The sequence below is a fragment of the Phascolarctos cinereus genome, unplaced genomic scaffold, assembly GCF_003287225.1.
Source record: "Phascolarctos cinereus isolate Bilbo 61053 unplaced genomic scaffold, phaCin_HiC Scaffold_1;HRSCAF=81, whole genome shotgun sequence".
NCBI classification, from domain to species: Eukaryota; Metazoa; Chordata; class Mammalia; order Diprotodontia; family Phascolarctidae; genus Phascolarctos; species Phascolarctos cinereus.
This window is the reverse complement of record NW_027555514.1, coordinates 57,846,709-57,872,575: the sequence shown is the minus strand read 5'-3', so window position 1 is coordinate 57,872,575 and position 25,867 is coordinate 57,846,709. Positions and strand designations below refer to the sequence as shown.

General features: G+C 35.1%; 1 protein-coding gene across 1 annotated transcript in view; it reads right to left on the bottom strand.

Moving 5' to 3' along the window:
• The window catches only part of PLXDC2 (plexin domain containing 2), a 495,943-nt gene that overhangs the window by 22,034 nt on the left and 448,042 nt on the right, over positions 1–25,867 (bottom strand). Inside the window, 1 exon segment of the mRNA XM_020966887.2 lies at positions 5,913–6,073. Coding sequence (XP_020822546.1) covers positions 5,913–6,073 — 161 coding nt within the window.

Here is a 25,867-nt window from a genome sequence, read left to right as displayed (position 1 = left end):
ATTCGAAACTGAAAAGATAAAGATCTGCTCTAATTTGGGTGGGGTAAGTAGGTTTGAACTTCTTTATTACTACTTCAAAGAGCTGGGAAAAATGCATTTATGTACTCAGATGATCCATGCTTTCCATTCTCCAAAATGTTCAACCTTCCCTAAAATTATACCTATGATATTTAGCAGATTTCCATTGTGAAGGCAACGTGGCAAATAAATGAGTAGATTTGGTGTCCAGAAAACCTGGTTTTACAATCATCCTGAGACACACAAACTGTGAGAGGCTGTGAGCAAGTCAATTAACTTTTGTCTTGGCTTCAGTTTCCTCATCTGTAAGAGAGGGATAATGGGAGCACCTGCCTTTCAGGATTGTTATGAACCTCAAATGAGATTAAACGGTATATGTAAAGCATTTTACAAATCTTAAAGCATGTTGGTATTATGTTAATATTGTTAAATAGATGTTGTACCTGCACATTGGGACAATGTCTCAATTTACTATGGAAGGCAGGGGAAATAATTTATTCTTAATGCTTCACTGTCGTTTTAAAAAGCACCTAATTAGTAATACATCTATGCAATGGTTACTATTAGTAAAAACAAAACTGTTATTACCCATGCCCTGAATTCACTTCCTAGTCATGTCATGTTCAGTGCCATGAAAAATCAATTTTGCCCAGACAAAACCTAGATCCTGACTTTATTATGTTTATACTAACTAGATGAACTATATTAAAATTCTTATCAGTTGATATTTTGAGGATCATTAATCCTGATAACATGAGTCTGTTAAACTTAGTCCTCCCAAAATAAATACTGTTTTCACAAGCAACTAGAGGATGGTTACCATGTAACTTGGCTGCAGGGCCACAACTTTTCAAATATACTAGGTGTTAGAATATCCAAAGTGCAAATCACATATTTAAAATGGCATTACCCAACCTGGCATAAAGCACCTCACTGGGGGGGCATTATTAATTAAATTGAATAATTCATTTGTTTTCCCCTTTTTGTACCTCAAAACTATTCCTCCTAATCCATACAGTCCCTAGTTCTGAGCCATTTAAAAATAACCAACTTCATGTGATTACTCGGGAAGGAAATAGAGCAGACAACTTAGTGGAGCAAAAGGCTTGTTATTCCTAATGATTATTCCTAGTAAATCGGAGAAAGAATGTTGCATTTCATTAGGAAAATTCTTCTGATGATGGTAATTTAAATTAAAATAAATAGTCTCTCCATAAGAATACTGTTATTCTGGAGATTTTGCACACAGATGGATAGATAGATATAGATCTATCTCTATTGAGATTGATAATAGTCACTTTCACTGAAATGCCTGAGCAAACCAGAGAGGCTCCAGTAAGACAATATTGGAAACAGCTCATGTATGAACTGGAAAAAATCTCATTTCAATCCTTTCCTATGTTTCTATTTGTATTTCTACAAAGCTGTCATCTAATAATGTAGCTCAAGGGGTTGAAGTTGACCCCTTCTCGTTACAGTTCTCTTGATCTTTTTCCTCCCTTGTAGTAATTTATCACCACTGAGCCCTCCTTTGCTTCCCCTAAGAAATAAAAAAAAAATCAGGATTCATTTCCTCCTGAACTTTCAAAAAGAATGACATGGCTTTTAAAGTAAGGAAAAGAGGAGTGATTCTTAGCTACTGTTGACTTACCCTTCTACATTTATTGTAAAGGCAGCATAATGCCGCTTCCTTTATAATCCCTTAAAAGAAGAGTCAATCTAACAGCTGAAAAAAATAAGAAGCCAAGCTCTCATCATCATTCATTTCCACCCTGCCCCACCCCAATCCAACAGCTATTTAGGTATGTGTTTCTCCATCGGGGTGCCCTTTGTCTCCAGCCACTAGGAAAACTCAAGGATCACAATTGGCTCAGGCTCATTATTCACTGGTCCTATTTAGCCACAGTTGTGTTTAGTCCAATTAGGAAGAGGAAATAACCTTCGCATATATGACAAACTGGCCAAACAAAGGTCTATTTTAATGACCCAAAATGGTGGACACCACTGCCAGTGGCTGACATAGTAAGGTCTTGCATGTAAGCATCAGAACTTCTAGCAGTGAGGACCAGAGAGGAGCAAAAATATGAGGCTTCCTGTAAAACTCAGGATGTACATTTTAAGAAATTCAGAACTACTCCTTCTGTTTCTTTTAAAGGATAGATTGTGGATGGACACTTCATTAGTATTCTAGAGTTCAAAGGGATCTCTAGTTCAATCCCCTCATTTTATAGGTAAGGAAACTGAGGCCACTAAGGGGCATTTGAACCCAGGCCCTCTATTTCCAGAGCAAGTGCTTTTTCAGTGAACTTTTCAATGGAAGTAAATAAGATTTTATTTTATTTTTTTCTGTCAAGGATGATAGGCTGCATTTTCTTTGCTAATATATGCAAAGTTTGTAAAGACACAACAAAGAATAACCCTTTTTCCTGAAGAAAAAATCCAATCTAGTACTTGAAATTCATTGCAAACTGGACATCTTGATGTTAGAAACTTTTTGCCCTACTGACTGTGACAATATTCTTTTTTTTTAACCCAAGAGATGACCTTGGACATGTTCTGGGCCTTAGCTTCATCATCTGGAAAGGAAGGAGTTAGATTAGAAGGCCTCTGCAGTCCCTTCCCACCCAAGTTCTGTGGCATTAAACTGACTATATATCATCATTCAGCTCTCATCTAGATGTTTTCCAAAACACTGTTCATGATCTCCTCTTTGGCACTGTTTGCCTCCTCCTTTGCCGAAATGCTACCCCAATCCCCCAGTGCCTTGGATTCCTTTCCTTCCTCAATTTTGAAGAAAGATTCTGCTCCTATATGTACTTTTATCATTATCTTACTTATTTTTTCCCCTCTGCCTTCTGAGATGAATATAGGTATCCCCTCTATTGATTTTTCCCTTGTACCTATTTCCAAAAATATCTGAAATGCACATGCTCTAATGTTACAGGTTTTGATTACATTTTCTCATCACCCATTATCTGCTTAATCCCCTGTAATCTGACTTTTATTTTACCCTACTAAAACTCTCCACACTGCCCCCCCCAACCAAGTCACCATTGACAGCCTTGTACTTTACCAAAGGCACCACATTATCTTGACCTCTTAGAAACATCCTTCTCAAAATTCCTTTGGAGTAGGAAATCACTATCATAACTCTTCTATTTTTCTGACTTATACTATTTTGACTATCACTGGCATACCCCACTTGACATCAGCTCTGCCCTTATCCTAACAGGCTCCATTTTCCTTATGTTTTTCCCCCACTGATGCATTATTGATTCAATTAATACTTTCATCACCATGACAGAAGGCTGTCTGGATTGTGTTGTACACCTAAATCTTTTGTGTATATAGGAGTTAAAATATTACTGTCTGAATTTCAGAAGCTATACATTTCTTTGGCTTACATACATTTTTTCTGCACACTAATGGTTTAAGGAAATTAACAATCATAATGCTACGGAAAAAACTAAATGCTCTTATGAGAGGCAAAAAGCACTTTCATATAACTACACTCTTTCAATTTCTTGTTTGTTCTTTTGAGGAAAAATGGAATAATTATGAGTATTTTTAAAAACCTTATAGACAGTTTTTATAATAAGCAACTATAACTTATCCAACCTTTTACTCATATGACCAATTTTCTACATTAATATTTTTCTTGTTCTTTACTGGAAACTTTCTCATTTTTCCACATCCTTTCTAAAGTAAAGGACCAAACTTGGACAAGACATTTTCCTAGGTTTATGTTTATTTCCAAACTTACTAGCAACAGCGAAGGGCTATGCTTGATTTTGGTTTGCATTAGAGATTTCTACTGGGGACCATCACCAACAAAAGTATGATAATTTACCTCATGATCAGGTATAGAATGAACCATCTGTGCACCAGTGAAAACTTTTTCAAGGGGAATTTTTTAGTGTGAGAATAACTGTTAATGCCAATGATGTGACTAACCAAAAAGATTAGACTCTAAAGTAACTGAACGACTATTATAAATCTTCATCCTTGGGGTTTGTGAATGGGAAAGAAGAGGACAATTGCTTTCATCACAGTTGTGATTACTCTAGGGCTAAGACTGTTGGTAAATCATATGCTTTACAGTAAATGGGGCCTTACCTTCTTGCAAAATGTCAATTCTAACCATTAACACAAAAGTCAATATTCTAATAAGAGGAAAAAAGGGAGTTAAGTGTTTTTGTTATAATTTGTCACAGTAGTCCAATCCTTGATATGGACTCTTCTAATATCCTTGCAATGCTAGATTAAACTGTTGAAAAACCAGGCAGGTAATAGTTGCACTTGGTTAATGTGAGATATAACCTTTGGTTCATAATGTTAGGAAGCAGTCAGTGTGGTTTCAGAAAGTGCTGGATGACATAAAGGGTTATAGGACCAATAGCTAGACAGCTGGCGATCTCTGAGTCTTTTCAACTTCTTATATATCAGCCCTTTATCGAATGCATAAAAAACATTGGTAAACATGCACGTTGTCTACTTATACCCATGAAAAGAAAGCACATTAACAAAAATGAATAACAGCTTGCCAAACCAATTTCCCAATTATCGTCACATTTTCTAAGAACACTATTTATGGAAAATACCTAACTGGAAGATTTATGAAATTTATTTCTTCTGGTCCTTATGAAGTTGCTTTTTCCACCATCATGTACACAATTGGCAGAACAAATAAATTTTTTAATGGCTAGCCCATTATTGTATTTTAAAGTTATGATTTGCATGACAACAAAACCATACTTGTGTCTAACACAACAAAGCATTAAAAGGGACCAGGAGATGCTTTTGAGTCCAATCTCCTAAGAAAAAATTCTAAACATGTGAACATATCTTAAAATTTAAGATTTTTGGATACAGTTGTTGTTTATTTTGATAAATTAGTTAAATGCATTTTTCTTTACGCATTGCTAGGCACATAGTAGGCACTTAAAATGCTTGATGATAGGAAAGACTTCCATACCATTCAGATGGTCTGAGGAGCAGGCTAACCAATTTGGGAAACTCATCACTAGATTGGCTATAGAATGATGAATTTATCAGTCAAATGAACTCAAAAGTCATAGAATGATTGTAGAGATTTGCCCTATTGTAGGAAGACCCCATGCTAAGGAATAAAGATTCTTGAAAGCATGGAATAATGATATATTCCAGATGAATAACATAGATAGTAAAGCACTGAGGAAGTCTTTGCTGACATAGTCTTCATATGTACAAATATTTATTTTACCTACCATCTGTCTAATTATATATATACAGACTCATCTACACAAAAATAACTAACATGTTCACAAATATGCCATAAATGCTACAGATAGAGTTAATACATATGAATTTATTTATATAGTCTCTCTGTATGTGTGTGTATATATATGTACATATATACATATACGTAATATATTCATTTACCTATCTACATCATATTCCTTAAAGGAAAGGATCATGATTTTGCATCACGATACTCCCTCTCTACTCTCCATACACAACCCCTAATAATTGCTTTGCCCATAGAAGGCAAAAAACAAACAACCAAAAAACATATATTGGTGAATTGATATTTCCTGTATCCCTCATGCTGGAGTTTTTACTCATTTCCACCTTGGAGATGGAGAACAGCTGGTTACCATGCATTCAACAATAGGGCAGACAAATATGGCTCCAATTTTCTTTAGATCTACAAAAGTAGGTAGTTTGAGTCCATAAAACATCCCAAGATAACGGGAACAGAGTTTGTGAATGAAGGCAGCTTATCAGCCATTTCTTATGAATTCTGGCTACTCTCAAATGTAAAACGTCTGCTCAGTAGCATGTGAACAGATGGCAAGATCATACACTGGGATTAAGTCAAAGAACTAATGTTGTACTCAAGGACCTCTACTTACCTCAATGAAGAATATGCTGGCTGCTGATGTTGGATGGTTGTACATGTAGACTGTCACCAGGATGGCTGTTGCTATGATGAGGACGAGGATCAGGATTCCGATGATTAGACCAGCATGGAGAGCTCCATCTTTTTTCTCTGCAGCACTGTCATCAGTAGAGGCTACAAGAACAGTAGACTTATTAGTAGGAAGCTTTCAGCTTTCCTAAGTTTGTGTTTCATTTGGAGAGTTAAAAAATAATGTGAATAGTAACATATTGAATTTCACTGCTTCTAAACATTTCCCACAAAATATTTTCAGTGGTACCGATTCTAGAATGAGATCAGATCTTCTTTATTCTTGCAACTGAACGTTCTTACTGTTAAGATGTTTCCTGGTGTTTTACTGTTTTTAGTTCAATAAACACAATTAATTTATTGAAAATATAATTTGGAATTTTTTAGGTATACAATGAATCTCTCTTGGATTTCTCCTAGAAACTATCAGAACTGTTTTGCAGACAAATTATTGAATAAATACATTTCAAAAGCCTGGATGGCATCCTTTAAAGGCATAACATTTGGATGCCAAATGACCCAGAAATAGTTTCACCTGAGTTTAAAAAGTGCATACAACCTATGAAAATATTCCACTGTGCTTTCACTGAAATGTTTTCCTAACACACTTTCAGAAAGTGAAGCATTAAGATATCTAATAACTGTTAAACCAAAGAAAACCTACAAAAGAAATAAGGGAGAACTACTAAGGCACTATGAGAATAGACCACTAACTTATGGAGACATAGAGATGGTGTGGTCACCGCATCTCTTCGTGGAGAGTCAATATGTTGGCTTTCGATATAATTATTAAAAATCCACACAGAGCTTCCATGCTCCAACCAAACTCACCTATTTTTGCCTATCCATAAATGGTAGAAGAAGAAAGGAAAGACAGATGTTTTAAGAGATTCTGGAGTAAAACATTCAGGCAACTGCACATTAGCACATGGCCCATGGAATACAAAAGATGTTCTTCAGGGCATGTTTAATGATTTTAAATTATTAGCAGGTACTTAAAAAGAAATTTTAATCTTCTCAAAATATTTCTTCCATAAAAAATTAAATAATCCACAGCATTATGTAATCATTTCCTTCATGCCATTGCCCAGGTCAAAACTCTTGAATGGCTCTGTCTACAGAGAATTAACTTTGCATTTCAACATTCCCAACCACCTCTAAACTGATTCATCCCCTTTATCAGACATCATCTTCAACTCCTCCCCAAAAGGTACCCACTGGTTCACTTAGGTTGGGTTCCTGATTCTCCTTCAAGCGCACCACACTCACTTCCTCAAATGTCGTAACCCTCTTTGGGCATTCAAATCCTCAAGAAATTTTAAGTCCACAATGTGATATCATTTTGTTTTTATGACTATCTAGAATTCCTGGCTTCCCTTACTTTACATATTATAGTTTTAATTATCCAAAATTTAACATTAATAGAAGGTTTATAGAAACATTTTTAGTTGGTTATAGTGGAAAGAGAAATGGACTGGGTGTTAGCGGATCTTGTAAACACAGTTTTCTAAAGACAGAACATAAATTGTTAATAAGCACTTGAAAAACACTCAACCTCACTAATAATGAGATGCAAATTAAAACCATGTTGAGCTGCCATTTTACAACCACCGAATTGGCAAAAATAATCAATACCAATGGAACTCATTGGTAGAATTGTGGAAAAACATGTAGACTAATTCATGGCCAAGAGAATTGCAAACTTTGAGTAAATTTTTTGGACGGTAATATACCAGCACATTGGAAAAAGTTACTGAAGTAGTCATACCTTTTACCTCTTAGTTCAATTTCATTGACTACAATATAACCTGAAAATGTTATTTTTTCCTTTTTTGCGGGGGGGTGGTTAAGCAATGGGTTTAAGTGACTTGCCCAGGGTCACACAGCTAGTAAGTGTTATGCGTCAGAGGCCAGACTTGAACTCAGGTCCTCCTAAATCTAAGGCTGGCACTCTATCCACTGCGCCATCTAGCCACCCTGAAAATGTTATTGAAAAGAAACAGCTACCTATTCAAAGATTTTTATAGCAGGATCACATGAAATTGAAAAAAAAAGTAGTGAACTGTTTAAATAAATCATAGTGCACTGGCAGAATACTATAAAACTATTTAGATAAAGTCTAAGAAATATAAGTAAATCTGAGAAGAGATCTGAGAAATCATGCAAAGCATAAAAATCAGAACACAGGGTATACCAATTATGACTACATTAAATTGCATGGATAAAGAATCCTCAGAGACTTAGAGGGAATGAAAAGTTATACTTTACATACTGAAATTTTTATAAAAATAAATTAGCACTAAACTATTTAATTGATCATATTAATGTTCAATATTATATTTTACATGAATCATTCAGTAACAATAAAAGAGATGACTTTATATCCACTAGTTGCTGGCTCTGTACCCCTGTACAAGTCACTTAAAACTCTTCATAACTCAGTTTCTTACCTGGAACGTGGGTATAATATGTGAGAGAGATTAAAAAAAACACAATACAGAAATTATGGGTTATTTGTTTTGATTATTTAGAACCCTAGTCATTAGTTGAATAAATAGATTATTAACTGGTGAAGAGAATGATCAACCCACTCATATTCTGCTAATTGGCTCATATTTTATCAGATATTAGCTGAATGATGAAAAAGTACATTTCCCAGTTAAAATCAAGGTGGGCCTCCATTGCTAAAAAGAACAGATTTTTATCTGTATCCTTATATACAAGTGATCTCTTCCTATTCAAGGGAATGGCAATTAGCTAAACTAATATTACCAGTCATGATGTCTGGAAAGATTCCAGTAACTGTATGATAAAATAAAATAATTACCTTTATTTTAATGAGTCTGATGGTAGTTTAAGGTGAGTAAACATCTCATATACATTGCTAAATTTGTATGGATTATTATGTACTCTTTACTACAAATTAATTATGTCCTGATGTGAAATAAGTTAGGCAAACAGAGTACCAGAATTTCTAGTGTAATATTTTCACTTTCCTCTTCATTTGTAAGGTATTTGGGGTAGATTCATTATTATTAACACTTTGAGCAACAATGTTAATATTTTAAAAGATGTAATGCTTTAAGTTCACATGTGTAATACTTATATCATCTTCTTTTTTGTATAGTAGAGCTCTTCTCTATAAGAGAACCCAATGCAAAAAATACAATTAATTTAGAAAAAGCCTTTGAACCACCCTGAAGTTTTATCTCACGAGCAGCAAATATGCAAAGAGCAGAGCAGAAGTAGTCAATGCTAGAGGAGTTATGGGAAGATGGCACACCAGTGCTTTGTTGGCAGAGTAGTGTGAATGGAACTCTAACTATACTGGAAAGCAATTTGGAATAATGTGAAGAAAGTTATTTTCTTCAACATATTTGCAGAAACTTTTTAAATTAGCAAAATACTGGAAACACTTGAGCCTCAGAGTCTGCTCTCCAAAGCTTCCCTACTGGGAATTTCTATACCAAGAAAAGCATGGGTCTTTGTCATATTGATACAAATGCACACATCCAGTAGTACAAAGCATAATGTATCCTATGCACCTTAAAAATAATAATGTAAAGTGAGTTAAGGAAAACAAAATGTCTACAAAAATGTAAACATGGTACAACAACAGCTACACAACAAAGTTGAATGTGCAAAATTCAAAATATAATTGAAAAATAACAAGCTTGACCTCACAGAAGAGAGGCTGGCAATGTCAGGGGAGGAGCATTGCATGCAAAATAAGATTTTTTTTGATGTCTTGATTGGTTTTAATAAATTTTTGTTTTATATTCCTCTTTTTCTGCTAAATTCTGTTAGAAGGGGTGAAGGAAGTAAATAGGGAGAAATATACAATATGTAAAATAAGATCTATTAAAATAAATCATAAGCACTTCAAATGGGATATTAAAATATAAAATTGCTTCCTACCTAATTTTGTAAACTATACCAAATGTAAATAACTAGGAATTTCCACAGTTGAAATTTAGTTTGTTGACCCTGAAGCTAGAGGGATCATGTTATATCAACACATAAAGTTGTCAACTTTGGCAATAACCTTTACTAAGACTATAGGGAGAGATGATTGGAAGAGACGTTTGAACAGCTTTCAGGTACAAAATCATGTTTACACACTGAATACAGCCCAATAACAGTTTTGAGAAAGTTTTAAATAAATGGGGAGACGTGTCATGACTGATCTCTTTCTTTTGGAGAATTATTAAATGTTCACTTTCTTTCTAGTCTCTTATGCAACTACTCAAACCAAACAATTTTCCTGTTCCTTAGCCCCAATCTCTCTCTCTCCCCATCAAGGTGGGAGCATTCACACGTGCAGCTATTTGCTTCTTATTATGCATTTTCTGATAGGGAACAAAGGATAGGCAACAGGGCATTGGGGGGAGGGGCGCATGGAAAGGAGTCTTTCTTATTAAAACACAGACATATGTATACATGAATATATGTGTGTACATCTATTTACAGAGATACACACAGGTATATATTTCATATTTAACGAATATCTCTTTTACCTCTGTAATTTTCGGGACATTTAAAAAACATATACAATGCAGAAAGGATGATCATTAATATCAAATGATATTACATTGTCTCAATTTAGGCCATTAGTAACCTGAGCATGTCCTTTGAGTTTTTTTTTTCAATAATACTGTAAAATAGAAATTGACATCTAAATACAGAGAAGGCATTAAGGGCCATCAATCCAATGTTATTATTTCTTAATAAACCTTCCTTGGCACCACAGTACCAGAGATTGTCTAAATGTGAGAAAAGGGAAAAAAAATAAAACAGTGTTGTGATGAAACTCTTGAGGGGGGAAACATTCAGATCTCACAAACATAGTTCATTGGCCCACTTCTGGGAAAAACATATGAAATAATAATACATGCCTAGAAAGATACCAAAGAATTTTTAGCATTCTGTTTCTTCCTGGAGAATCAGTTAGATTTAAAGCCATCTAGTTATTTTTTATCATACAACTAGGCTTTTAGGGTTTCTACATTTTTTGTCTTGATATCTGGAATTCAGTTTGCATCCAGCAGTACAATGTTCCAATATGTTTTAAAAGTTTAATAAGCACTGGAAAATCTGTTCTGTACTTACTTCAATTCTGCTATGCCACAGAAATGAGCTAAAGGTACCACTAAGTAACTATGGTAATTAAATGAAAGGAAAGAAACCTAGCTAAAGTAGAGAAATTGTCTTCACCTAAAACCAAATCTCCCTCTAGTCTAACTATGCTCTGGGACAGAAAATTAAGTCCTTTGAGGGACTGCAAAGATTAAGGACAATATAAAACCTTGCAAAAAAAAATGTCCCTGATTGAGAAATCTTGGAGAGAAAATGCTGGAATATCTTCTTCTAGCCAAGAAATAAGCTTTAGTTAGGGGAAATTAAAGATTAGTTTTCCAACTTTAGATTATCAAATTTTTCAGAAAAAAGCTCCCTTTGGGATCTGACACATTTATGGATTTCTAGCCAAGTACACGGCTTTTTGAAAACTGTGACAGAATGTCAACTCAGTTTCCCTCTGGAAGTTTTCCCATGTCCACCATTCTTCAGCCTTTGTTTTCCTTTGCAGCTTTTCTACTGATATGAGGCTAGTCCTAGCTCTCCTTTAGTGTTTTCCTCAGTTAAGCCTTTTATCACTCCTTCCATCCATTCATATGCCTTTTTCATAATGATTGTATTACTCTTTTATGGGCAACTACCAAAACTTCCAGTGTGTTGACAACATTCTCATACTAGGATACCTAGAAATTTTTACATGTGAAAGACGAAATTTATAAATGCATACCACAGTGAAAATATATTCATGGTTCATATGGTAACATCACTGCAGGAGGAATGTGATTAAATGTAGGGACTAGATATTGATAATGACAGGTAAAAATGACGGTAACTTCATTAGGTTTGGTGGAAGTGTCTCTGGCCTGGATTTGCCCATCAACACAGCTCCATGTTTACAGGCCAGCTATTAAAGGAGAGGATTTGTTTTGGTCAAGGGAAACTTTACATATGACAATACTTTTTTTTTTTAGCTATAATTCTTTGCCCTTTATATCCTAACACTGAGGAGAAATAAAACTTGTCAAATCATGAAAAGAGGCAGCTTAATTCCACAATAATGAGGATGTCTGGAAAGGAATCACCACCTAACCTAACCTGCTTCTAGCAATGCTATGTGATTTAGGATTGTCTCTACAGTCAGAAATAGCAAGAGGAAGTCCTGCACCAGTTGAGGGTTCCACAAAGAAAAACAACAAAACCCCCAAATCTATATAACAATACATTCTCTTTCCCCACCATCCTATACCACACTGGCAATTGTCTGCTTTTGAATATATGATTTCTGTACTTTTTTTCAGCAAGATGAATTCTTAGTATATTTCAAAAAATATCTTTTTCTATGATAACTTTTTATTCATTTTTTGATTTCTCTTAATATCACAGACTGAGAGCTAGCAGAGACCTTTGTGGCCATCTGGAAATTCCCCTTCATTTAATATAAGGACACACACCAGGGAAGGGGGAGGATTTAGCAAAAGTTGCCTAGGTAGTAATTGGCAGAGTTAGAATTCAAAGTCAGATCCTTCACTCCAGATCCAGTAAATGTTCTTCCCACTATGTCATGCTAGTTCCATTTTACATACTATTCAAATGATAATCTCCCCCCACAATCACTACCTAAATTCTCAATCTAAATAAATTGCATTTAAATTAAATTAATAAATTAAGTTAGTCTCTGTAGACTAATTATTTTCCCTTTATTCAGTGCCAAACCAAGCCATGCTTAATAATATAAAGGTCTGAAAGATAGGGATGCCAATATAGTAATGATGTAACTTTGAGTCAACCCAACTGTTCTGCAGGCCATTTGGAGTTATGCTTTAAATAAAATGACTAAAACATCCACAGCATTTGACCTAGAAATCTCACTGCTAGGCATGTACTCTGAGAACATCAAGGATATAAAAAAATGATCCCATATACACCAAAACATTTAGAGCAGCACCAGAAATATGCATGGATACATACATATACACATGTACATATATGTATACATATACATAAATATATATATATATACATATATGTATATACACATATGTATATATAACATATGGCAGCACTTTTTTGGCATCAAAGAGCTCAGGAAAAATAGGAACTTGAATGTTATGGAAAATTGCTATCACATAAGGAAAAAATTAAGAAAATAAAGAAGCATTAAATTTGTGTGAACAGATACCAAATAAAGAAATCAGAAATGAGGAAACAATATACACAATGATTACAATAAAGCAAATGGAAGGACCAAACAAAAAAAGCCACAATGGGGTGGGGGTGGAGTGTGGGAGGATTGAATGCTGTGATTATAATGGCCAAACTTGATCCTATAGAGGAAAATGAAAAATGCCACTCTGCCTTTACTGGAGAGGTAGAGTATTATAAAGGTAGAATATTGGGTATACTGTCAGACTCAATAGATGAGAGCATTAGTTTTGTGGAAATGTGGGTTTAAAAAAAACTTTATTACAAAAAAAATCAGTTACAGGAGAATAGACAGTTCTATTTGGAAACAAAGGGGTATCAAAAGATACACCTTTTTTAGACTATGAAAAATTTTTAAAAGCAAAAAGTAGTTAAACTGTTTTTTTTTTTCCTTCAGAAAATAGCATTCATTCACATGACTAAGCCAAGGAAAGGTTTCAGGGGAAGAAGAAAAGATTTCTGCTTCAAACTCTACAGAGGACAGCTAGTAGAAGTGTCTTTCCCTGGTCCTGCTATTTATTCTGTTATGCAGCATGGGGAAGAAAAAACAAAATAGCATCAAGCTTTCTGAACTGCCCAGGCTTGCTGGGAAAGGAAATGGATTGTATTTATTTCCAGGGAAATACTTTTTTTAACCTTTTAATGTTTTTCTTCTTTCTTTCTTCCTCCATTTTATTTATTTTTAGTTTTCAACATTTACTTTAGTAAGGTTTGAAATTCCAAACTTTTTTCCTCTCCTTCCCCCCTCTCCAAGATGGCATGAAATCTGATATAGGCTTTACATGTATAATCATATTAAACATATTTTCACATTAGTCATGTTGTGAAGAAGAATCAGAACAAAAGGGGAAAACCATAAGAAAGAAAAAAACAAAAACAAAAAAGAGAAAATAGTATGCTTCAATCTGCATTCTGACGCTATAGGTCTTTCTCTGGATGTGGATAGCATTTTCCATCTGAAATCTTTAGGAATTGTCTTGGATCCTTGTTTTGCTGAGAAGAGCTAATCTATCAAAGCTGGTCATCATACATGGGTTGCTATTACTATGTACAATGTTCTTCTGGTTCTGCTCACTTCTCTCAGAATCAGTTCATATAAGTCTTTGCAGGTTTTTCTGAAATCTACCTACTCGTCATTTCTTACAGAACAGTAGTATCCCATTACATTCAGATGCCACAACTTGTTCAGCCATGTTCCAATTGAGGGGCATCCCCTTCCAGGGAAATTCTTAAGCACAGATGGAATGGTCAGGTTCCTATATGGTACAAGTTGAGGCACCTGAACAGAAATACTGTCACCAAATTAGCTTTCCGTTCTCAACTCCATGCTACTCGAAGTACCTAACATCCCCACAGCTGGAATTAATATTTTGAGGTAATGGATTAAAGACCCTCAATATATTAGTACTCTGTTAGGAAAGGCTTATCCATCTGTAGTAATATTTTAACATGAATTAGTATTATTAAATTGATTTATTTTAAAAAAATTATGTCCTTTCAACAATATTGAAAGACATAGTAAAGCTTAATTTCAGTATTTATGCAAACTGGGAGAAGATTATAGACAGGTAACATCAATCAACAAATATTTTTAAGCACTTACTATGAGCTTGGAACTGTAGATACAAAGAAAAAAAAACAGAAATAGAAACGACAACAACAGCAAACAGCCCCTGCCCTTAAGGAGATTCCATTCCATTCCATATATCACTACATAGAAGCTACCAAACAGAGTGAAGAGCAGGAAGATCAATGGCTAGTGTGTGTGGGGAGTGTTACACTGCCATTTAGAAGAGCTGGATTATTGGATTAGTTTTCTATCACATATGAGAAAATATCGCCTGAGGCAACAGGCTATAGGATAGAAATTTTTTATGGGAGGCAATGAAATCTGTAAATATTTGGAACTTGAGGAGCTATCCAGAGTTAATAAATCCTGGGCAAGCATGAAAACAAATGAAGGTGCCAAGCACCTAGAAAGAAAGAGAGAGAAAGAGAGAGAGAGAGAGAGAGAGAGAGAGAGAGAGAGAGAGAGAGAGAGAGAGAGAGAGAGAGAGAGAGAGAGAGAGAGAGAGAGAGAGAGACTCTATCAAAAAGGCATACAAAAGAATCCTCAAATCACTCTCATCTTCTTCATAATTTGTCTTTGGGATGACAGTGACGGCAACTCCTCACCTATCTCAGCTGTGCTATTTGAGCAATATCTGAGCATTTGTTTTCCAAAGCGTTCATAGAATTAATGTGTGATTCTCCCAGTCTGTGTAAATGCATGCTGAGAAGATAAAGGCTTCTCAGTAGGGAAGGAAGTAAGGATTAATTGGGCTCATAATGTAGAAAGTAATACTTGGCTAATATTTACTAAGGTCACTAATTTCATTTAAGATAACAATCAGCCTGTATAAAGCTTTGACTTTGACTGCCAGGCATATCTGCTGTCCCAGTCTCTTTAGAGGAAACAATTTAACCCTCAAAGCAAAGTTTGGAATCCTTAAAAAAGTATGTTTGGGTTCTTCCTTAGATTGAACTGGACATCTATATAATCAATCAACTAGTCAGAAAGCAATTATTAAACAACTACCAAATGCCTGGCCCTGTGCTAAGTACTGGGAATACAAAGATGACAGTGTGAGCATTTCTGTTCTCAAATAGCATACATTCTCCGACGGAGACAGATTGGGCAATTATAAGCATATGGAAAATGAATGCAAAGGCAGTTATATTAGGGTACTAATATAACGAGGGGTTGGAGAGGTGGTAGTGAAAGAGATAAGGTAGTCCAGGAAAGGGAGGGCCCATTTGTTGAGTTATAGTAACATTCATGGAATGTAATGGTAACCTTTTGGTTATATTGGTATATTGCCAATAAATTCCTTATATTACCAATAAATGCCTTTCAGTGGCATTTATTTAAAGTGGCCATCTGAAATTACAGTATCTCAAGCCATTGCCAATTCCCATTAGACTTTGATATTAGACACAAGACTTGTGAAGATTAATGAGAGCCTTTTAGCCTCTAGCTTAGGCAGCCTATCTTACAGGTTCCCTTGAGGCACTGTATGTGGGTCTACATATGTACATACATGGGAAATCTGTCTTGATTTAGTCCCTGGAAACACAACTAACCTAAGTCAGCCTGAGCAATGAGACATCACTTCTTACTCCTGGAACTACTTGTGAACAATGACATCATTTAGACATTTATTCTAGTGGAATTGATGTTATAACCCCACAAGAAGGTAAGGAGGAAGGACTCCATGGCCATGCAGTCAGTACATCTTGATGGCATAGTCATGATAGTCAAATTTTAAATACACCAAGTCCTGGGACTTAAATCTGAATTTTGTTACGGGGGCAGATAAAAGGTATGCCATACATGAATATCATAAATGAAAAATGGAAACATGGAGAACCAAGTGTGCAGAGATATTAAATTTTCATGGCCCAAGAGAAATGGCTGCACATTATGATTTGGATATAATCTCTTATGAAGATGAAAAGAAGGAAGCTGGACAAGAAACTATTTTAGAAAGAACTGTAGAAGCTGTTACGGCCCTCTTCACAGGCTTTGTCTATTCTACCCCTATCCATGGCACAATGATTGGGAAACATAAAGCTCTCTAGAGTAAAAGACTGATATAACATGGTTAACATAAAGTGGGACATAGTCCTTTCCCTCTACATCTGCACTAGGAAGGTATTTCACAATATTTGCTAGAGTAATCATATGAGTCCTATGATAAGAGTATTTTAATTGATAGCTATTTGATGAATGACTTCTCTCCTAAATGTTGAAAGGTTGAGTATATCATCTTAAATTCCCCTTTTATTATTTCATGATTCTATGATTTTACAATGCCAGTAATTGGTTGTACTAGTCCAATCTTCAATAGCGGGAGAATGGCAATAAAACCAGGGTTTGTGTTGGGGGTAGAAGAGAGGGGTCAGTGGGAGAGGGGGGAGAGAGGGAGAGACAGAGAGAGAATGATTTTGAAGTCTTCAAAGCATACTTGGATGACTGATTATTTATTTGGAAACTGTTTTTATAAGGAATTCCTATTCAGGTTTGGGGATGCCAGAAGACTCCTAAGGGCTCTTCCAAGTAGGAAAATCAGTGATTCTAATTGCATTCATTGTTTTTCATTTTAATCTTTCCAGTGGTTTTACTTAACTAGTGAGAATCTTGTTCTTTGTAAGAATTATAAAGAAAACACATCTAAAGAAGTACAAAGTAATGACTCCCTTTTCTCTTCTCCCTTCCTTTCCTTCCCTCTGGCTCTAAATATAATTTCTGGAGGTTAAATGACAAAGGCAAAATTGCAAATGAAATTTAAGACAAAAAAAAGTCTGACATACATGCTATAGCGGCAACATGAATTAATTACTCTCCTGCTAAAAAATTTTGTGGTTGGGTTTGATCCATCGAGTAATTATGGTCAGTGGAATAATGTTTGGTCACAGTAGCTTACAGCAATGTTCCCAATCAGTATATTTATTCTTTGACACCACTGTAATTAAGTCTTGTCCTTATGGGCCAGGAGAGTTTCAATATCTTATGTAGTTTTATTTCAACATTGCAGAATGCAAGCAATTAAAATTTAGTAAAAGTGTAACGTGATGCCATCTAGAGCAGAATTACTAGAACTAAAGGAAGCTAATTTCATATGGAATTGGAATAAGTATTTGAACTCAGATCTCTCTGACTCTAGGTCCAATGCTCTATCCACCATACCAGCTAATAAAGACAGTGCAGGAAGGAAGCAATGAGTTTTAACAGAACCCAGCAAATCTAGTGGAAAGATAACATGAAAGACATAGAAAAAATGTTAATTGAAAAATGAGCTCAGAATAGACGCTTCAGCAAAAATGTTCTCAAGACTGAGAACAGCAAACAGGAGATATTTTATGTTCAGAGATATTTTATGATATGCACTGTGTTTGCTTATTTTATCATAAACTATGTAAGCAAGTTATATTTTATTTTCACCATCAGATTGGAATTTGCTTTATTGTCTTGATTTACAAATAAAGTGTATATATATTAAAAAAATTTTAGCTCTATATTAATTCCACCTTCCCTGCACACTGTATGACACCATCAAAACCCAAGTCATTTAAAGCCTTGTCCTTGAAAACACAGAGCTGTCTTTACTCAAATTAAAGTATGCCTTCATGCTTGTGCACATATTGGAAATGAGTTAATAAATCTCATTAGTTAGGTGGCACATTGTATAAAGTGCTAGACCTGCAGTCAAGAAGACCTGAGTTCAAATCCTGCTTCAGATATTTAGCAGATGTATGATGGATGGCAAGTCACTTGACCTGTCTAACCCTTAGCTTTCTTATCAGTAAAATGAGGATAAGGTTGTTGTGAATATCAAATGAAATGAAATATACAAAACACCTGCAAATCTTAAAGTTAAATAAATGTTAGCAATAATGATCATTAATTGCTTTTTGCTCAATACTAATTAACATATATTCTGTGGGAAAAAGAGCATTTTGGGATCTTTCTCATTCTACTTCACAATTTTCCATTCTAAACTTGGGAAGAGAGGATAACCCATCAGCTCTAGGAAGTCATTACCCACTAAAATGGGACTTTTGAATGAATCATTAGATATAGTACCTACTTTGGGGACACAGAGTTAGCTTTGGTCACAGGAAGAAAGAAATGAAGAACATATGCTAGAGAAGTCAGAGGAGAGATTTTTTTTTCTACTTTTTCTCCTATTTCAGGGGGGAAAAAATGCACCACCTTGTCCTCAACATCATCTGAATGATTCATTTTCAGGACATTTCTTTTCCTCTAAAGCACAAGTTTGGGCTTCTATGAAAATTAGCCAGATAAAGCATGAGATAAAACTGAACTCTGAGGGATTTTAGAATTCCATGAACTGGAAGTGATAGATATTCAACAACCTGTCAAAAAGAAGTAACAATTTTCTTTACTTATGAGCCTATGATCTATAGGAAAGACACAGATCAAAAGTCCAGTGGAGGTAGAAGAAATACCAAACGATAGGTTACTTTGATGATTTATATATGAAAAGAAAAAATAATAACTTGACAGAATGATAAATGGAACCTAAGATACTTGATCTGTCACTATAGATTGGCAATAAAAATAGAACCTTAATTATTCCACTGAAAAAGTACAAGTAATGCTCTTATATATTATAGCTGGATGAAAAGTCTTCTGATATGAACAGAAGAAATTTGAAGCATAACCTTAGAAAATCTGAATTAGCCCAGTTATTCTACAGTGGCTTATTAAAGTGCACCTGCATTAGAACTTTGAAATAAATCACTTGGTAGAATGTGCCTTTGAATTAACTTTTCCCCTCATGCATGTTCCACTAGTTTCACCAATAAATTCTGCAAAATTCCTCCACAAAAGCTGTACTCAGACATCTCAACATAACATGAAGGTTACAATCTGTCCTCAAGGTCGGTGCCATCAGATATAATCTCTAGCAGTGTCTGCCAGAACACAAGTTCTGGTAGCAAATTCTCTATTGTTCATGGAACAAATATAATGAATCATGAAGAGACTTTTCACCAGACTATGTAGAGATGATCTTTTTTGGATCCAAAGATGCTTCCAGACTTAAAAAAGTATATATCTTAAGTTTTTAATTAACTTCAGTCCAATTAAATAATTCAACAAACTAATATTAAATGACTAGTTTATGGCATGTGATATGTCAAATGAGAAGATACAAATACCAAAATGAGCTCCTGTTCAATCTTTATACTAATAGTGACAAAGTGGATGAAAAAAACCCACAACAGGTAGCAGGAGATAAACAAAATAATATTCTTACACTACCTACAAACAATTCATTTAACTGTTAGTACCCTTAATAAGCAATTTACATCTAACAACCATCAATCTTTGACAGTCATCAAAATGGGTGAAACATTAATATGTTCTCCTTAGAGAGATGATTAAAAGAATCAATTTAATCACGTACCCAAAGGCAACAGGAAATATAATTTAATAGGATGCTTGGTCACCTTGCAGGGTTCAGTAAGATCAGAAGCAAAACAGCTACCCTGAAGTTATTTGGAGGTTTTGAAATACTGTCAGTTATAAAAGTAATTAGCAAGAGTATCCAAACAAAGTTAACCTATACCTTGAGTTTTGGTGCTTATAAATGCAAAGGCCAAAGGTATATTTCTCCCTCCTGCAATACAATATTTTCTTCAAAAAGAGAGTTAGAGGCACTACGTTAACAACCAAACTGAACCTATTTTCTTAGATAAAAAAGGACTAATTCAAACAATTCTGAATTAGCTGTCTATGCAACCAGATAATCAACCAGTTGGAGCAAAAATTAAATTTAATATCAAATTCAAAGAAGACCGAAGAGTAGAAGCCACTACGTGATAACAGCAGTTCTGAACTTAACTATTTAACTGTTAAAAATAAGAAGTGGACAAAGGTCGAGATATTAAATATATCCTCATTTTTAGAGAAGTCTGATATAAAACGTATTTTGAAAGAAGACCAAGCAATTCCAGAAAAATAACAGTAACAAGAACTAGTATTTATATAGCACTTTACAATCTGCAAATCACTTTACCTAAGTTATCTCATTATTATTACCTGAAAATAACCCTATGGGTTAAGTATTATTATTATCCTCCTCTTACAAATCTAGAAACAGAGGCTGGGAGAGTTTAAGTGTCTAGTCCAGGGTCATATAGCTAAGGAAGTGTCCGAGGCAATATTTGAACTCAAGTCTTCCTGCCTCCAAGTCTAGCACTCTATCCACTGAGCCAAACTGAGGCCTCTGATAGCTTCAGAAACTACCTCAGTCAGTGAAGACTCAATTTCTCTGTGAAAGAGACATGGGAGCCTGTGTAACAGTTTATAGCAAAAGATAGCTTGTAAAACATTATGGAAGAGAATGATGGAAAATTACAAGCAATATCACAACACATAACATCAAAAGTGAGAAAATGAAACGATGAAGACACACACACACACACACACACACACACACACACACACACACACACGAGCAGGACAAGGGGAACTTTCTAAAGAGACAATGCATATATATGGGGAAAACTCACATACAGAAACTCTGTGTCAGCTGACCATTCTGGAAAGCAATTTTCAATGGTGTTAAAAAAAAAAGTGGGGGAGGTGCTAAAATGTCCATATTATTTGACCAAGGGACCCTACTATAAAGCAAATATAAGAGGAAGATCAAAATAAAGTCCCACATACACCAAAAGTAATCACAGCAACACTGTAAGGTGGCAAAAACTGAAACATAATGGGGAAAAAAATCGTTGCCCATTGACAAGGAAATGAATAAATGTACTGTGGTTTACTAATATAATGGGATGTTACTATGTCATAACAACAAATATAATTAATTCAAAAGACAGAAAGTCTTATATGAACTAACAGTGTAAAGTAAGCAAACCATGAAAAGAGTATACACAGTGATTACAATGGTAACAAAAAAAAAAGAGTAATACCTCTCCCCCAACAATGAACAAAACTTGATCACTATATAATTACAGTTACAAAACTTGACCCTGGAGAAGATAGGAGAAAATATATTTCTCTCCTCTCTTTACAGAACAGAGGGACTTTAAGTGCAAACATTTCATAATACTGTCAGAAAGTATTGAAGTGTTGGCTAGTTTTGTTCAATTGACGTTTTTTCTTTCTTATAAAAAATTCTTTATTACAAAGATGAATGGATGGAAGAATGAAAAAAGCATTTATTAAGCACTTATTATGTGTTAAAGCTTGCTGGTAGGGGAAAAGAGGGACGAATATATTTGGAAATTAATGTGGTATAAAATTAAAGTATGATAATTAACCAATCATTTTTAAAGGCATGTAAAGAAGATGGAAAAAGTACAAGTAATGGAGACTGAACATGGAAGAATGGAACAGATTTTTTTTTTTAGGCAATCGGGGTTAAGTGACTTGCCCAGGGTCACACAGCTAGTAAGTGTCAAGTGTTTGGTCTGAGGATTTGAACTCAGGGCCGCCTGGCTTCAGGGCTGGTGCTCTATCCACTGTGCCACCTAGCTACCGTTGGGACAGATTTTTAAGAAGAATGTCAAGAGCATTAAGGGTTTAAAATGAACTGGAGATAGCCAAGAAAGCTAAAGGCAACAACATGAATTTATTTAACTCTATGGGTTAAAAAGGAAGATCAAAAAAAGGATGGGATGGGCCCTCTGTTCAGGGAATATGGGATGATTCAGTTCAATGCAAATGCTTATCATATGTCTAAAGACAAAAATGGAGCAGTCTTTTTGTTGGGGAGCTTACTTTGTACTGGGTGATGTTAGAAAATGGACAGAAGACAGGGCTGGTGTGCTATTCTTTTGCTTCTTTTATCCTTGCCTGGGAGAATGATGCTTAAACTAGAAATAAGAGAACAAAAATAGAATGTTCCCAACATATGATAAGGATACAGAAAGAGAGCTCCTAGATGGATTTAAGGGACCAGCCCAGATGCACTGCATCCTAGGGTCCTGACTGTATTCACAAATATGACTGCTAAGCCACTATCAGCACTATCACTGAAAGAACCTGGAAATCTAGACGAAATGCTACAGGATTGAGAAGGGCAAACATACTGATAAAAAAAAAATAAGGTTGAGAATAGAGTCTGCATACAATTAGCAGATGATTATTGAACACCTAAAATGGTAATGAGAAAAAGGCCCCAAAGGCCTTCGTTTAGAAGAAGTCAGGACAAACTACAATCATTTCTGTTTTTCTTCCTACAAGGTATTAGGTTGGTAGATGAGATAAATGCAATAGATGCAATTTACTGAGATTTTAACTAAATGTTTGATAATCTCTCCTGTTATCTATGCTTAAAGTTTGTATAGTTATTGGCAAGACGAGAGTTGAGTTGGGAGGAATCAGGAGTGATTGAATGATGAAATACACAAATTAGTCATTAATGGTAAAATATTAACATGAAAGTTGGTTCCTTGTGAAGGCCCCTACACTTAGCACTGTTCTGTTGAACAGTTTTAGCAATGATCTAGATAAAGGCAATGATGGTATGGATGCCTATCCACATTGCAGATGGCAGGAAGGAGATAAGAAGTTCTATAGCACCTGCTATGTGATAGGCACTGTGTTAAACACTTTACAAATATATGTTATTTGATCCTCACGATATTGGAATGTAGGTGCTATCAGTTATCCTCATTTTACATTTGAGGAAACCGAGGCAAACAGAGATTAAGTGACTCGTCTAGGGTTATACAACTAGGAAATGTCTGAGGCCAAATTTGAACTCAGTTTTTCCTGACTCCAAGCCCAGCATTGCCTCCACTGGTTGCTTCTAATGACAGCTAACACAAAGTTATCTGAGATAGTTAAAATATTGCATGACAAAATAAGGTTCTGGGAGTTCCAGACAGGCTAGAACATTGAGGGAAAAGATTATATGATGAAATTTAATAGGAACAAATGCAAAGTCTTGCTCTTTTACTCAGAAAATTCAACCTGAATGACTAGAAACCAGTTTATCTGGAAAAAAAAGAGATTTGGGAAAGACAGATTGTGAGTTGCAAGCTTAATATGAAACAACAGCCAAAAAATGTAATGTAATCTTAGGTTATATTATATAGGACTGTATAGGACTAGGATGGTGATATCCCCATTGCACGCTAGTCTAATGAGCTCACATCTGGAATTTTGGAATGCTGTTCACCTCTAAGCACTTATTTTAAGTTGGTAATTGCTTTCCGTCATGTCCAACTCCTTGTGACCACATATGTGGTGTTCTTGGCAAAGAAACTGGAGTGGTTTGCCATTTCCTTCTCCAGTTCATTTTACAGATGAGGAAACTGGGGCAAACTGGGTTAAGTGACTTGCCCAGGGTCACACAGTGTCTGAGGCAGATTTGAATTCAGGAAGAGGAGTCTTCCTGACACCAGACCCAGCACTCTATCCACCGTACCACGTAGTTGCCCCTTATTTTAGGTAGGTCAGAGATAAATTGAAAAATATCCAGACAAGCTCAATTTTTATGGGTTCTATGGAAATCCAAGTATCATTTCATCACATGAATACACACAGGCTCATAGAAAATTAGATTTTAAAGGGTTCTTAGGCATCATTGGGTATAAACCCTTCATTTTACTTTTCAATTGAAAACACTTCGTCTATTAATTCAATTTATGTTACTTTTCTACGTCCCAAAATGTTATTATAAATCACACAAATATACAAACTTCAGAGACTCAATTTGTTGGTAGAATTATTAATTTGACTCTTTTTAATATAAAGTGTTAATGCTGGAAATAATCGAGTCAACCACCAAGATACAGCATGCAATGTTGGCACCGGCTACAAAACCATCCAGTTCAGTTCTCACTTAAAGGTTGAACATGGTATTGATTTAGAGCTGAAAAGGGACTGACCCTTCATTTTGATGAGGAAATAGGCCCAGGGATGTGAAGTCACTAGAATCTGGACTCATCTTCTGATTACAAATCTATTTTTTTACTCTGCTGTGCCAACAAAACGGGCACAATTTCATGATTTCTCACAACTGTCATCATCAGTGTAAATCGAAATATACACTTAGTAAGCACTTACTAAATATCACAGAATGGTTGAATTATCCACATTTCTGGAAAGGGTAAAAATGTAAGGAAGATTTAATTAGCAAACTTGAATATAATCTTGACATGGCTAGTCCTGGCAAATTGCTTTTGTGATACAAGAAATCAATATTTATGACAACGCTCAGTGGTATAACAGAAATTTTATGGTTATACATCATGCATTATGATGCCATTAAAAGAATCAAATAAGAGCATGGGACATAGGAGCACCGATTTTGAGCTGAAAAGGGTCTTAAATGTTTTCCAGTCCAACCCATTCACTTTATAAGTGCAGAAATTGAAGTCAAATGTCCGTTCCAAGGTCATAAATGTGAATGGCAGAGTCAAACTCAAGCTTGGGTCTTTTGACTCCAGAGTCAGTATTTGACACATGTATCAGCAAATTTTTTTTTTAAAGGAAACTGAAAGGGGAGGAATAATTTGCTTTGAAGATATTTTGAATTTTAATTTACTTCAAATTAATTCAGCAAGCATGATATTAGCCTTCAAAGTTCCAGATGGAAAAGAAATTCAGAATTTATATAGAACTCTTTTATTATAACTTTACAAAATCTTGATTGCCACATCTTGCAATGTACCACACAGAGATGAACAATTGTCTCATGTTTTAAAAGAAAAGATTCTCTTAAATTATGATTTTGTAGTCTCTCACTTCCAAAAGATGAAGACTATATTCTTATGTCCTAGATCACCAAGATCTTTCTAAAAGATTGACAAATCTTTGAAACAAAGCTCAGGCCTGTAGCTTCAGAGGTATTTTCTGGACTCAAACAGTTATCATAAAATTCAATGCATAATTAAAGGTTTGTTGAAATTGACTAAGGATATACAGCGAGAGAAAACACTGCGTAACTTTGTTGCTTTGAAACTTTGTGCTTCATGTCAAGCATAAATGAAAAGCTCTAGGCAAGTCATTGGTTCTACTAAAATCAAATGCCCTTGTTCATGGAAAATTTCTCTGATTGTTTCTCTTTCTTCTTAAATCCACTG